Genomic DNA, 16,170 nt, shown 5'->3' with positions numbered 1-16,170 from the left:
GACTGAGAACTGAGCTCAGTGTATGATTTCTAATGAGTTGGGTCCAGGTTCCCTTGTTTTCAACGAGTTGGGTCTGGTTCCAAGGAAGTGGGAGAGAGCCTGAATGGGGCAATGACGCCAGCAGTGAGCTCCTCCCCTGCTGCCCTCACAGCCCCCTGGGGGATGCCAGCTAAGGGCACCTTCCTCATGGGCAGTCCAGTCCCAGTCCAGAGCTGCCCCCACCTACCTGAACGAAAGCTCTGGCCCCCACGAGGGGCCAAGGCGCAGTCCTGCAGCAGTAGACAAGTCCCCCAGCAGGGTGGCAGGAGGCCACAGCAGCTGCAGAAGACTGTGAGTGCCCGCCGGGCTGGCCATTCATCTCCTCCTGCTCTGGCGGGCTGGTGCAGGCACAGTGAGGCACCGGGGTGGGCCATCCTCTGCCAAGCTCGCCCACAGCCTTGATCACCCCTGCCCTGCCCAGTTACTGTGTTTGCTCACTCACGTGGCTCTTGATTTCTGAGAGGAGAATTTGGGAGTCTTCCATAATACGGTGTAAGAAAGTCAAACTGGGAAGACATTTTGCAGCCTTGCCAGCAATCTTCTGTTGCATCTCCTGCAAGCTGGGAAACGGAATGGCTTGAGACCATCTCCCCAACTCCATAGGCTCTTCTTTCTCTTACAGCCTCAGTGGCTTCTTCCCTTCTGAGAGCTTTCTTCAAAACCACTAATTAGATAAGTTGTTAATCTAATTAGTGGTGATCTAATTAAACTCCCTGCTCCCGGTCTTTGTCCCCCTACTGAAAATTTTCTGGCTACGGGCCTGTACACTATGCAACATCAATGAATGTTTTCAACAAGCAACACGCACTGCAGGTATTCATACCAGACTTCACAATTGAGAACTCGGTGAACTGTATCATTTAAATTTAGCTTGAGTTCCAATAGCTTGCATGCCAATACCATTACCACCCACTTAGCCTATCCATTCCAGGTCCTGTTCCTGCTAGAATCCTGATCATCATCTGCCCCTGGTGAATTTGCCCCATCCTCCAAGGTGCCAGTTCTCCTCCTCTTCTAATCAGTTCAGTACAGAAGATCTCGAAGCTCTTTTCCATTCTGTGGATTGTCAGTATTAGCAATCAAGGGGGCAACACGTGGGCACCTACCCAGAAATATTAAAGCAGGATCCCTGCATGATCCTCAGTCCTTTTTTTCTTTCAGGTAAGGCTAAGAGGTCAGTTTCTATTGCATCATTTGCCATTGAGAGGATTAAATGGGATTTTAAAAAATCATTTCATGAGAAAAGTTAGCCCACAATATAACATTTCCAGGGGAAATATTGTGAGAAAGTTTACCAAAGGATATAGAATGTCAATGATTGACACAAGAAACTGAGGGCCATGTCATAAGAAACATTTTCAGTAGGCCCATATTAATACTAAAAATGCAACATTTGCATTTCAAGGCCCATTTTAGAACATACGCAATATACTTACATGTCACAAGGACATTCAGTTCTGTGGCTATGTGCAGTGTATGTATGCACGTGGGAAAGCACATTTTCTTGACATCTTGACATACATTTATGAAGCAGATCTCATACCAAGGTAACTTTCCTATAATTTCTTAGGATCATTTCATACAGCCCTTGTGTGAGCACCAGAAGTTATTCCAGAATCCACCTTCTGGTTTTCATTTTGCCATTCAATTCTGTGCATTGAGACAGAGGGAGGGTTTCTCTCCACATCAACATCCTACCTGTCAACATGGCCATCAAAGGTGGATACATGACCAGTTCATGGTTGGAAGCTACTTAGCATGAGAGTGTCCTTGAAAAAATGGTACCAGTTTTCCCCATGCTTCTAGCTATGCATCACAGCATCATGCCAGAAATACAGAGAACTGCCAATTGGACTTTGCTAGGGCTGGGGAGGCTTGAAACATTTTGTTCTAGGCCTACGGGGACTGATTAAGGTCAATTTTAAGCACTGAGGCTTTACATTCAGAATCCTTCTATACTTTATCTCTTCCTCAAGTTTTGCTCCTCTTGATTATTCGTATTTAATCTTTGTATATTATAATTTGCTTTCAATTTAATTCAGCACCTGCTCATGATGCCACTAGATGGTGAGTATGATGTGGCAATCAATTATCTCTTATGTCTTTTATGGCCATTTTACATTGCATAGGATATAGAGAGAGTTGTCACTATTATTTTACTGGTTTTTATTCACTGCACTTTATCTTGCCAGGGATCTTGCACTTCAATTATTAAATACTAATAAAGCACGGCTGATGCTTCTGCAGTATAAAACAGCTTCCATTTTCTTCTAAAATCAGATAGGAATACTTTTGTTAAGGGCAATTTGAACCTCCGCAATCGGGAGAAATATCCCATCTTTAGAAAATTTGAAGTTCTACGTAAATATAATCTGTTCGGCTTTTTGATCACCAGATATGGGGCACAATTAATAAGGAATGGATATCTCCATTCAGACCTGTTGTATGAGCTTCCCAGGGACACCTGGTTGATTGCTGTTGGAGGCAAAGCCTTGGATCCTGTGGAGAATTTGTGCTAACAGAAGGAAGACAATTTTTGCTGATTCCCTCTTTCTGCTCTAGACCTCCAAAGCCGCTTCATGCTTTTTCCCGGGGGGGGGGGCTGTCTGCAGGAGCACCATTTCAGAAACCATTTAAGGCTGCAGTGGGAGAGATGAAACAAGAAAGCCCTGTTTCCCAGAGACAGATGTCTTCTGCTAGAGGAGATTTACTGTGGGATCCGTCACTATGCTCAAACTGGAAGGGCTCTGGGTTCTGATTGACAAGGCAATTCCTGAATCATTACAATTTCACAAAAAGGTTGCCACAAAGGAGGCTCACAAAGAGGCCCTTGTGATTTTCAGCTACCCTGGACATATAGCCAGAAAATGTCAGTAGGCATATTCAGTTCTTTCTGTGGTGGTGGCCCTTATGAACTCAAGCTTTACTCTGTTAAGAAAGCAGTGTGTAACATAGCTAGCTTTAGATTCAAGTGCCTCCAATATAATTTTGTAGAATCAAGGAGTTGAAGGAGGCCTTCCTGATTAATGCAGGAAATCCAAAGCTAGGCAGTCCCCAATATTTGCCATTCAGTCTTTGCTTGGAGACTATTAGCAAGGGACACCTTACGTCTCCCATACATGCCTAATTCCAGTGTCAAACTGCTTATTGTTAGGGAGCTTCTACCAGAGGTTTATTGAGATCTAACTTGAACCCATTAACTCTAGTCTTGCCCTCTGCAGCAGTGGAGAACTAATCTTTGTTTTTTTTGTAAGCAACAGCCAGGTATGAGGAGAATGCTTTGAAGACCCTCCCCCTCCATCTTCTGTTCTTCAAGCTATGCATATACAGTTCCTTCAACCTTTTCCTTGTGACCCTCCTCTGAACCAATGCCAATTTATCCACATCTGTCTCAAACTGCTGTACCCCAAACTGGACACAGTACTATTTGCATTTTAACAAACCTATGGTCCCAATCACACACAGAATTAGCCGCACGATAGGCATGAATGCTGGGCAGATTTTAAGGGCACGATCACACGGGAACATCTGGCAAGTGTCCCGCACCCGTCGGCAACCCGTCTCGCTCTGCCAAAGAAGCGGAGTTAAAAAATACCAGGGAAAGTCCAGTATCAAACAGGTTGCTACAGGCCATAGACGGACTTTCCCCTGTGTGATCATTCCAGCGCGCTCTCATGGCGTTGGCATGGTCTGATCAGGCCATCCCAACTCCATGCCGTTGTTTTTTCCCCCTTCTCAGTATGCGCATCATCGCATACTGCCGTAGGAAGCCCTCAGTGTGGAGATGTGATTAATTGATCCTCCGTTTAAGCGAATTGAAAACAAACAGCAAAAAAACCCCAACCAACTCACCCGCAATTGCGTCTGATCATGCAGTGGCGGGCTATGCCCGCAGCTTCAAAGAACTGTGTGACAGACAGACAGACAACCCTTTATTGGCATGTAAGAGATAAGATTACATTTAAATTTAGGAATACATCAAAAGTATGGCTGTCAAACAGCAAGAACTGTGTGATCGCGCACCTGCGGGTCAATTTCCTCCAGGTTAGATAGCCTCGCTTCCCCCGCGCATTATCTCGCGCATGTGACCGGGACCTATATATAACAACTAAATAGCATTAAAAACACATTTAAAGCGAAGCTTATTTATGGACATTAGACAGTATTTTCAGGATTTACTTTACAGAGATGTTTGAACTGTGAATGAGAAAATAAGGTAAATTAGCTTTCTACTTAGTATGTTCTATTTAAAAAACCACATATCTTTGGCTATTTCTTGAAATATTTACTAAGCGGTTCTCTCAGGGTTTTAGTTCAAGTGTCCCTGCGATAAGTATTCAGAATATGCTCTCTTGGGTGGGCATCCAAGGATGTGCTGCTATTTGTATGTTCCTGTGCATCTGTAGTGATGACTTTGTGAAATATAGTTGTACTCATACACATTACACCTCATTTCTCAATGAGAACTCCCTATTGGGTGGCATTGCACCTGCAGAAGCCAAGTCCCATGATTTTACTAAGATGTTGAAATTTTTCTTGTGCATTCCATGTTTTACAGCCTGCCTAACGCTGTAGAGCAGTTTCTTGGCAGTGCCACCAATGGAGGAAAGCATATCTACTTTTTTCTACTTTTAGTACTTAGTATTTATCCTTCTTGGTTGCTTATATAGTCTGGAGAAGACAACTCTCTAAACAGCATCCAGGGTTCAATGCATGCAACGTGGCAAAGCCATTCCATTCAGAACAGCAATGTATCATCACTGATTTTAGTTTATCTAAAGTACACACCATTTATCAAGGAAAGTTCACTACAATCCACAGGCCTATTATCTGGGCTCCAGATTTAGAGAGAGGGGAAAATGGGCTCTCTTTGTATTTTCACTGAGCAAGAAACAAAAGACCATAAGAATACTTATAGAATGATTAACCAAGTTCTTCACAATCCTGCTGTGCATATCAAAGAGCCAGGAGAGCCTTCCTGAAAACAGGATGTTCATATGCCACAACAGTGTCAGTGGATCAGTCCAATATGGGTCATTCTAAGTCTGACCTTGTGAGGTTCATGAAACATAGCAAAATGGTGACTGAGTGATTTCAGCCCTGGATAGGTCCGGCCAAGGACCATGTTCGAGCCCTATAGATCCAGAAAGTATTGGTACATACAAATACAGTAATGCTTCCATTCTCTTCCCCAAAAGCTCTTTCACAAATATGATGCTAATAAAGTGGGTCCTCCAAATTATTTCTCAAGCAAAAATGAAAAAGAAGTATAAATTAAGCTACAACCATTCTGCAAACATGACCTACTGTACTGACCAATCACAATTGTGTGTTCACTACAGATGCTTCACAATAAGTCATGAATCATCCATGAATGCAGGCAAAAGAATTACAATTTGCTGAAGCTATTGATGGCCTTATCAGAAACTTCACCATGGGATAACGATATAACAAATGGGATTTTCTGCTTTAGCACTGTTACACTGAAGTCATAATCTCAGGCAAAATACATTTAGTGGATTCAAGCATAGAGCAAGCATAAGAAAATCATAGTCACTGCTCAGAATACTTCATCTATTCTCTGTATTCATTTGTTAAGGAAGATCCCAATTGGCTGCCTGATTTGGGGGTGAGGCACATACAACTAGAAGCCAGGTCTTAGCAATCCTTGTCACAACAGGAACAGATATCAAGGTCACAAGCTGGAGCTCCAGCTGTCAGAGATGAACATGTAAACTTGTAGGTCCCCAAATAATCCATAAAGTGGCCGTGTTTGTGTTAATGATTGTTCAGCATTCTAAACTTGTTACTGGCAGAAACTGGTTTAAAGGCAGCCCTTAAACAACAACCTTGGTCCAGTTCCATACTGAGGAATTCTGAACGGTCCTTTGGGTGAAAAAGGGCAGTCACCACCAAACAACATTTGAGCAAATTATTATCTTACCTTTGCAGACCATGTTGTTCTCAGGCTCATATCCAGCCTTGCAGGTACAGCGGCCAATGGGAACCATCCATTCCCCATCTCCATTGCAGTACAATTTAATTGGCACATCCACCTCCTCAGCATTGGGAATGCATGTACCTCGTGCAATCACCAGAGAGGTGCTTTCTGCTCCTGTCATAGTCTCTGGGAAGATGGCAAAATTTTGCACCACACTAGGGCATTTTTTAAAGAAAACCCTTACTGACAGCAGTGACATGCATGCCCCATAATCCTGAAAGGCGAGGTAAAAGCCATTGCGATTGAGAGGTCCAAAGCTCCTCACCTCTGTGTTCACTTTCATCAGTCTACCACCAAAGTCCACCTGAGAGAAACTCTCATCTGCAGCAATAGTGTCCACTTTGAGGTAGGGGGCCTCTGTCCAGAAGGCCGACTTCTTGGTGGCAATGACAGAGTCTGTTTCATAATAGTACAGGTTGAATGTTTCCTTACAAGAGCCAGGGACATTGGGAAGGCTGCTACAGTCCCGCACAGTGAAGCGCATCTCTATGTAAATGCGGTGTGCACCCCGTCGGTTTATAAAAGTGGTGAGAAGCCAGTTGTTCTGGTTGGGCTCAAAAACATTGCACACCTGGTAAGTACGGATTGTGTTGAGGTTCTCATCATAGCCACTGACTTCTTCCCACTGTATGGAACAAATAAGAAAGGGGGGGGAATCAAGCAATTAAAAAGGATGGAGATAAAGAAACACAGGAAAAACACTTTAAGCCATGGAGTCATTAATCACTGCAAACTGGCAGGATACACAGACTTGGAAAATCAGTGTGTTCTACTTTACAAGTTCTGCAAATGTGAGAGACATCTCTAATTCTAGGGTCTGTAACAATGCTCAAAAGCATGGAATCAACCAACAAAAAATAAAACCAAAGCTCTTGGCACAGTTTCACACATACACAAAATACTTGTTCGGGACCAGCCAAGTGACACACACACAAGTATGTTTTGCACTCATATGATAATCAGTGTCTTGATGTAGCTCTGAATCATCTCATGCCCTCAAGATTCTGTGCAGTGATCATTAAAATCAACACCCTTCTGCTCTTCTGGTAGCTTGACCTGTTTTAACCCCTCAATTGGCAAAGCCTCTTTAAAATTTGGCAGTTTCCTGAGAAACACTCTTTTGAATGCAGAGCTGGCAAGATATCTTTTCAAACCAGAACTGTGAGCCAGAATTAAATTAAATTACCAAATGTTCCAATACAAATTACTGAAATCTAGTTGATGATTCAATCATTCTTTTGAAATTATATGATATTTATTTCTTAAACAAAAGGAAGGAGCTGTAACCCAAAATTGCAGATGGTTTTCATAGGAAACGATACTTCTGAATCAGGAAAATATTCTCCTCACTTAGAATTACAAATTGCTGTTTATTTGGCAAACAAGGAAGGATAGACAGAAATTATATTGCAACAAAGGGAGCTGCCTTTATAGGAGTCACTTTTCAAGAGATGGGCATTGTTTTTCGGTGCTGTCCTAAGGAGAGTTACGCCCTTCAAAATACACTGCAGTCAATGGGCTTAGAACAGAGTTGCCAGCTGCAGGTTAGGAACCCTGGAAGTTTTGGGGATGGAGTCTGAAGAGGGCAGAGTTTGGGGTGGGGAGGGACTTCTGTGGAATATAATGCCATAGAGCCCACCTTCCAAAGCTGACATTTTCTCCAGATGAACTGATCCCTGTTGCCTGGAGATCAGTTGTAATAGTGGGAGATCTCCAGCCACCACCTGCAGGTTGGCAACTCTAGTTTATAAGATTGTAACTTTGGTTAGGAGTGCACTGTTTGAATGCATATGCATGAATAATAGGGAGAAAAGAGGAGCAAGGGGTTCACTACTTGAAAATGGAAGGGGAAAATGGGAGGTGGCAACACAGTAGTCTTTTATATTTGTTTAAAGAAATCAAAATAAATTGGAAGATCACTGACTGAAATAACCAACAGATTGTCTGGTGCAACATTCAACCCCTGGCACATGCTAGACAAAGCACAACTCAACTTGTTTAATTAAAAGAGCAAAATCAAAAAGCAGACCATCTTGAGGCACTTTAAAGAACAGATTTATTGTAGCATAAATTTTATGGACAGGACCAACTTCACTTGATCAGATGCATGAAGTGGAATCCTCCCTTGGAAGACTAAATATAGACAGAAACAAGTGTGAATGCAGACACAGAAAAAAATGCAGACAGTAGGGCCAAAAGGCCATGAAATAGAGTGACCCATCCATGACAACAGTTACTGTAGTTTCACCAATATCTATATATCTAGAAAGCACTAGACATCAATATATCTAGAAAGCACTAGAAAGCTTCAGAATCTTTGTCTCCACAGCTGGCCTGTGCATGCATGGTCCAATGTGTGCCCGCACAAAAGACCACTCAATGAACAACAGTTACAGGTAGTTGAAACCCTTTTTGTCAATTACCAGGGTAAATTCCTTATTCCAGAGTTCAGCCAGGGCATTGACAGAAGCACCAGCCATATCAATAGGTAAATTTCCTAGAGCTCTCAGAAAGCCATTCGGATCCATCTAGCTCCAGAGGTGGATCATTTTAATAGATTCTCAACATGTCTCCATCTGTGGATACTTAACTCTGGAGCCTGGGATCATGAACAAACAAAGACCCAGGTGTGCAGAAAAACCTGAAAAAATACATTGGGGACTTAACCTTCAAAATGATAGAAGTAGCACCTATAGCTTTAAGAAACAGATGCTCTCTGAGTTCTCAATGGCTATTGTGCGGGTTACTAAGCAACCACAAAAATAGCGCCAGCCTTCAAACCTTGCTTTCAGTCAGTAAAAGGCAGGGGGAGGGGCCTGACCCTTTCCAGGGTTGTTTTGGCCTCACAGGCCACTGCTGCTCCCCTCCCCCTTGCACTAGATGGAGGAATCATCAGGGCCAGGCCTGACAGCAACCACCACATCAGATAAGTCACTACCACACAATTTGCAAAACTCACCCAGAAGCATATGCTAAATATTCATGAAAGTCCACCACAGTGCTACCAGCTCCAAAATTCATCACCCACATGTAGTTCTAAATTTTTCTTAGGAAATCTCTTAAGATAGCTTCATATGTTCATAAAAAATTGGTCCACCACAATCACTCCTTGGGAATTTTGTTGCATCTCTGCCTCAGTCTCTTTGTGAAGGCAAGTAAAACCTTTTTGTCTCAGCATGGTTTTGATAATTAATGAGATTTACTGTGTCATGCTGTCTCACTCTGTTTTAAAAATATTAACATTTGTTTGCTGGTTTTTTAATGTTCACAAACTGTTTTCTGAATAATTATAAAGAGAAGATGGTGAACTGTGTTTTTTTTAATTGAAAATGGTATACATCTGCCAGAAGACGATAACACATCTCTGACAAATCGGGTTCACATCCATAAAAAACTATGTGACCATAAATCTATGTTTTTAAAGTATTCTAGTTTTGCAGCTACAAACTAAGGTTAAGTTACCCAAACCAGCATATTTCAAAAGGAAAAAAGGTATTACCTATTTTATGCAAGTTATAGCTGTTTGGGGAAAACGCTTACCTTAAGGGTTTTAAACTACAACAAACTAATTTCAAACAGGACTGTGAAATGCCTATCTATTAAGTACCATGCCAACAAAAGGGTGTGTCCTTCTTGCCTACATCTGCTAACATGCTAAAACACAATGTCTTTCAAATATCACAAGATTCAACTAATGATCTTATTTAGTAGGTGTTATGCAATCCTGAATTGGGGTGAAAGGGAAGGTCATCAATGCAATCACGTGTAGGAAGTGGAAAGAGGGAAATAAATTGCTGTCCACATGTTGTTTGGGGAATGGGGAAAAAGAAGATGAGAAAACTTGCTCCAGGCAGGACTCTCCATTCCTCACTTTTATGAGCAGCACATCCATCAAAACTGACATAAGAGAGTGTGCTGATATGCAGGTAGATTAATGAAAGGGCATTAATGTAGCTTTGGCTACTGTGGCAATTAAGAGGCAGGCACAAAGTGTTTCTGGGCTTGCAACAACATTAGAGTATCACAGTCCAATTTATAAGCCATTCAAATTGCTCTCTGTTTACAGGCTGATTGTTTGCAACAGCATTATTCATGCAGCAGCCTTTAAGTGCTGCTCTGGATGTGATGCATAATTCCAAGGTGCTCCAGTGCCACTGAAGCATGAATTAATGGTTGTATCATAGCACGTTATCAGGAAGGATTTTAATATTTTTATGGAGATGAGAGTATTACATATGTAAGCAGAACTGTACAGTGTAAAATGTTGGGCTGTCATGTATATCCACTGAAGTTAATGTGGTGGCAAGGCAGCAGGAGATTAGTGTATACTACAGAGTGCTGTACATCTGCAGCCTCATGTTGGTTCTGGAAAAATTTAAGTTCTTATTACTCCACTTAAACAGTCAACCTAGGGTTGCTCCAGTATTTCACCACTCTCTTGCAGCTCTGGCAGAAGATGCTGAGCAGCAGCAGAAGCTACAAGACTGTATATTTAGCCACCAATGAATTGTTTACTTCCACTGGGTGATAACAATCACATTAACAGCAGCCATCACTGCATATTTGGGTAACTATATAAAATTTATTCCCAGGGGAATTTAGACACACTATTATGCTAGGTTCTCCAAAAAGTGCATTTCTTGTCAAACCATTATTCCAGCCCCTTTAATAAGTTATTTATACCTAGTTATGTCATGTGTTCGAAAGAAAGAACCCATAATGCCCTGTAGAACTGCAGTATTAGGAGTCATTTACCCTCTACTAAAATGTCACGTCCTATCTTTTTGCATCAACGTATCTTTTGAATTGGGCTGGGGGGGTATAATTTATTTGCCAAGTAAGAAGATAAGAAGAGCCCTGCTGGATCAGACCAGTGGTCCATGTAGTCCAGCTTCCTGTCCCACACAGTGGTCAACCAATTCCTCTGGATGGACAACAACAGGGCATAGAGGCCAAGGCCTTCCCCTGATGTTGCCTCCTGGCTCTGGGATTCAGAGGCTTAGTGCCTCTGAATGCGGAGGTTCCCTTCAGTCACCATGGCTAGTAGCCACTGATAGACTTATCCTCCATGAATCTATCTAATCTCCTTTTATTTATTTATTTTTATTTTTTGGTATCTTGTGTGTGTCATGTTGACCTCTGGTGACTGACCCCTACTGGGGGCCTGGGGGATATTCAGAGAGTTGACTGAATAAAATCTGCCTCTGTCCTCCCAACTTGGTATTCCAAGGAAGTCTCCCATCCAAGTACTAACCACAGTCAACCCAGCTTAGTTTCCGAGATCTGACATGATCCAGCTATCCAAGTCAAGGCAATCAAATCCCCTTCTAAGGCTGTTTATTCCAGTGGCCATCGCTACATCCTCTGGCAGCGAATTCCACATTTTAATCACTCTCTGTGTAAAGTAGTATTTCCTTTTGTCCATCGTGAACCTACTTGCCCATCAGCTTCATTGGATGCCCTTGAGTTCTAGTATTATGGGAGAGGGAGAAAAATTTATCTTTGTCAAATCACCTCATGCATAATTTTATAAACCTGTATCATGTCACACACACACACACGTCGTCTCATTTCTAAACTGAAAAGTCCCAGACTTTCAGCCTTTCCTCATAGGGAAAGTGCTCCAACCCCCTAATCATTTTTGGTTGCTCTCCTTTGCACTACATGGTATAAAGGTATAATTGAAGGTGGAGTTATTGCAGTCTTCTTTGCACGCAAGTCATACAGTAACTGTAGGATTTTAGTAAAATGGTAATGGATCTGTCCCACATCCCCTTCTCTCCACAGCAGTCTTCTCCAGCCCTGGGAATGTTTATTCTGGGGATCATGAATCCCATGTGGACTAATAGTTCAGTAAAGTTCAGAAGTCTGCACAAAAGTTCAGGAGGTTGCAATGCTAGAAGTGTCTGAGGTAAAATCGAAGAATTGGAATGCTTGGTGCTGGGGGGAAAACAGACATTGTGGGTATTTCAGAAACTTGGTGGGATGAGGAAAATCAGTGGGATATGGTGATTCCTGGTTATAAATTATATGGGAAGGATAGGGGGAAAAAGGTTTGGAGGTGGGGTGGCTCTGTATGTCAGAGAGGGTAGTCCAGCAAGATTTAGAAAGAGAATTGGATTCGCTTTTGGAAATGCTATGGATTGAAACAGTGGGCCCAAAAGGAAGCTTAACACTGGGAGTTTGTTATCGCCCACCAGATCAAAAGACAGAGGAGGATTATAAAATGATGAATGAATTAATTAATTAAAAATAGCAGCTAGACAAAATAACTGTGTTGTAATAGGTAACTTTAAGTACCCACACATTGATTGGGTCAATATGTGTTCAAGTTGGGAAAAAGAGACAAGGAGTGATTTCCCACAAGTGCTGCTCCGCGCTCACTCCTCCCTTTTGCCCCGATGGTACGTGTCAATTTCACAGAAGCTGCTGTGGGCCCACATTTTGCCCCGCAGCTTCGTGTGATTTCCCCCCGCGTCTATTCAGTCCTCAAAAAACAAGATTGAGTGGACGCGGGGGAAATCGCACAAAGCTGCGAGGCAAAATGCAGCCGTGCAGCAGCTTGTGCGAAACTGACATGTACCATCGGGCCAAAGAGAAGAGTTAGCACGAAGCAGCGCTTGTGAGAAATCACCCTGAGTTTCTAGACACTCTCAATGACTGTGCTATGGAGCAGATGGTCACAGAACCTACTAGGTGAGATGCGATCCTGGGTTTGGTCCTAAGTAATGCCCAAGACCTGGTGAGAGATGTAAAAGTGATTGCACCACTTGGGAACAGTGACCATAATGTTACTGAGTTCAACATTTGTATAAATAGGGAGTTGCCCAAAAAGACTGACACGACCACTTTTAACTTTAAAAGGGGTAACTTCTCTGAAATAAGGAGACATGTGAGGAGGAAACTGAAAGGAAAAGTAGAAAGGGTCAAAACCATTGGGGAAGCTTAGAGACTATTTAAAACTACGATTCTAGAAGCTCAGAAAAAATATATACTGCAGGTTAAGAAAGGCACAAATAAGGTATAGAAAAAGGCCTGCATGGTTAACAAACAAAGTAATGGAAGCTGTAAAAGGTAAGAAGGATTCCTTTACGTGGTGGAAAGCTAGTCTCAGTGAGGTTGATAAAAGGAAACACAGGCTGTGGCAAATAAAATGCAAGTCTGTGATCAGACAGGGAATATGAGGAGCATATCGCCAAAAACATAAAGACCAACAATAAAACTTTCTTCAAATACATTAGAAGCAGGAAACCAGCCAGGGAGGCAGTGAGGCCCTTCAGTGACCAAGGGGTAAAAGGAGTACTGAAAGATGATAGGGAAATGGCTGAGAAGCTGAATGCATTTTTTGCCTCTGTCTTCACTGTAGAAGATGAGAAGTGCTTGCCCACTCTAGAACTGCTGATTTCGGGAGGGGTGTTGAAAGACCTAAGTCAGATTGAGGTGATGAGAGAGGAGGTCCTACGACTGATAGACAACTTAAAAACTGATAAATCACCAGGCCCGATGGCATACATCCGAGAGTTCTGAAAGAACTCAAATGTGAACTTGTGGATCTCCTGACAAAAATATGTAATCTTTCCTTAAAATCGACCTCCATTCCCGAGGACTGGAAGGTAGCTAATGTCACTCCCATCTTTAAAAAGGGTTCCAAAGGAGATCCAGGAAATTACAGGCCAGTCAGTCTGACATCCATACCGGGAAGTTGGCGGAAACTGTTATTAAAGAAAGAATTAGTAGGCTTATTGATGAACAAAACCTATTGAGGCAGACTCAGCATGGGTTCTCTAAAGGAAGATCTTGTCTCACTAACCTGTTAGTGTTCTTTGAGGGAATGAACAAACATGTGGATAAGGGGGACCCAATAGATGTTGTTTACCTTTACTTCCAGAATGCTTTTGATAAAGTTCCTCATCAAAGGCTCCTAAGTAAGCTCAATAGTCATGGGATAAAAGGACAAGTCCTGTTGTGGATCAAAAACTGGCTAATTAATAGGAAACAGAGAGTGATTATAAATGGGCAATTTTCTGAGTGGAGGGTGGTAAGCAGTGGGGTACCACAGGGTTCAGTACTGGGTCCGATGATTTTAACTTATTCATTAATGATTTGGAGTTCAAAGTAAGCAGTGAAGTGGCTAAATTTGCGGATGATACGAAATTGTTCAGGGTGGTAAAAACCAGGGATGATTGTGAGGCACTACAAAGGGATTTGTCAAGGATGGGCAAGTGGGCGTCAACGTGGCAAATGGGGTTCAATGTGGCCAAGTGCAAAGTGATGTGCATTGGAGCCAAAAATCCTAACTATAAATACACACTGATGGGGTCCAAACTGGCAGAGACTGACAAAGAGAGAGATCTTGGAGTTGTAGTAGACAATTCACTGAAAACGTCAAGACAGTGTGCGACTGCAATAAAAAAGGCCAATGCTATGCTGGGGATTATTAGGAAAGGAATTGAAAACAAATCAGCCAGTATCATAATGCCCTTGTATAAATTGATGGTGTGACCTCATTTGGAATACTGTGTACAGTTCTGGTCACCACACCTCAAAAAGGTTATTATAGCATTGGAAAAAGTGCCGAAAAGGGCAATGAGAATGATAAAAGGGTTGGAACACTTTCCGTATAAAGAAAGGTTAAAGCGCTTGGGGCTCTTTAGCTTGGAGAAATGACGGCTGAGGGGTGACATGATCGATGTTTACAAGATTATGCATGGGATAGAGCAGGTAGAGAAAGAAGTACTTTTTCCCCTTTCTCACAATACAATAACTTGTGGGCACTCAATGAAATTGCTGAGCAGTTGGGTTAGAACAGATAAAAGAAAAAAATCACCCAAAGAGGGATTAACACATGGAATTCACTGCCACAGGAGGTAGTGGCAGCTACAAGCATGGATGGCTTCAAGAGGGAATTGGATAAGCATATGGATCAGAGGTCCATCAGTGGCTATTAGCTATAAGGTATAGATAGGAACTCTCAGTGATGCACTGTATTCTTGGTACTTGGGGAGAGAGGCAACAGTGGGAGGGCTTCTAGTGTCCTGGCCCTACTGCTGGACCTCCTGATGGCACCTGGCATTTTTGGCCACTGTGTGACAGAGTGTTGGACTGGATGAGCCATTGGTCTGATCCAACATTGGCTTCTCTTATGTTATTAATAAGGAAAGGGTAGGAAACAAATTTGCCTTTTCTACCTCTTATATCAACACAGCTCTGCTAATGGATGAGAAACAATCATTTTGCCCTCTGCCCCCTCCCAATCTCCATGGCTATTAGTCCATGCAGGTCCCCAGCCCCAGGTCAGAAAGGAATAAGAGGAATGTAGGAAGGATCACCATTCCTGCATGAAGACAACAGCTGTTTCTGAAGTTTGTGCCCGTGCACTTGCCACTTAGTAGTACACTCTGCTTGAGCATGAAAGTTCCATTTAACTGTCATAGCTAAGAGCCATTCATTTACCTATTATTCATAATTTCGTATAATCCCCTTGAAAAGTCGTCCAATTGAGTGAACATCAAATTCCAGAAGTAATTTAAACTTATGTGGAAAAGTACTTTCTTTTGTCTGTCATGATTCCACAGCCCATCTATTTCATTGGGTGATCTCAAGTTCTGGTATTATAAGGGAAGGAGAAAAGTGTCTCTCTATCCACTTCTTCCATACCAGGCATAATTTATAAATTTTTGTTATGCTTCTCTCTCCCTCATCCCCCCCCCACTTTCCCCCCATCCTCCCCACCCCACTTTAGATCAACAAGAAGGTGTCCCAACCCCTTGATCGTTTCAATTGCTGTGTTTTTACACGTATTCCAGTTCTATTTTTGAGACTGGCCAGCCAGAACTGTACACAGTATTCTGTGTGGCAAACCCTGCCCATTTATATAATGGAGTTTTGATACTGGCCAATGGCTATTACTTACAATGTTTTTCCTAATAATTCCTATTTTGGAATTTGCATTTTTTTGCCACCGTGCAGTCTCCTGGAATAACTGGAAGCATGTCATCAGGACCTGGTAACTAATTAATTTATCATTTCTCAATTTGTCCCAAAGCTTCACCATTTCAATCTTGAGCACAGAATGCATGCGCATTTGTCGTGTACACAAAAAAAGAAAACCAGTTTGCCGCACCACACGC

The 16,170-nt window shown here is 42.4% G+C and overlaps 1 protein-coding gene across 1 annotated transcript in view; it reads right to left on the bottom strand.

Annotated features, from left to right (window-relative positions):
• Nucleotides 1-16,170, bottom strand: part of EPHB1 (EPH receptor B1) — a 441,868-nt gene that overhangs the window by 258,014 nt on the left and 167,684 nt on the right. The window contains exon 3 of the mRNA XM_015407331.1: nucleotides 5,984-6,665. Within this exon, the coding sequence (XP_015262817.1) occupies nucleotides 5,984-6,665 (682 nt within the window). The remainder of the gene's footprint in view (nucleotides 1-5,983; nucleotides 6,666-16,170) is intronic.

Source organism: Gekko japonicus, unplaced genomic scaffold, assembly GCF_001447785.1.
Source record: "Gekko japonicus isolate JY-2015 unplaced genomic scaffold, Gekko_japonicus_V1.1 scaffold235, whole genome shotgun sequence".
Taxonomy (NCBI): domain Eukaryota; kingdom Metazoa; phylum Chordata; class Lepidosauria; order Squamata; family Gekkonidae; genus Gekko; species Gekko japonicus.
Note: the sequence above shows the minus strand (reverse complement) of the source record. Positions and strands in the feature narration are given on the sequence as shown.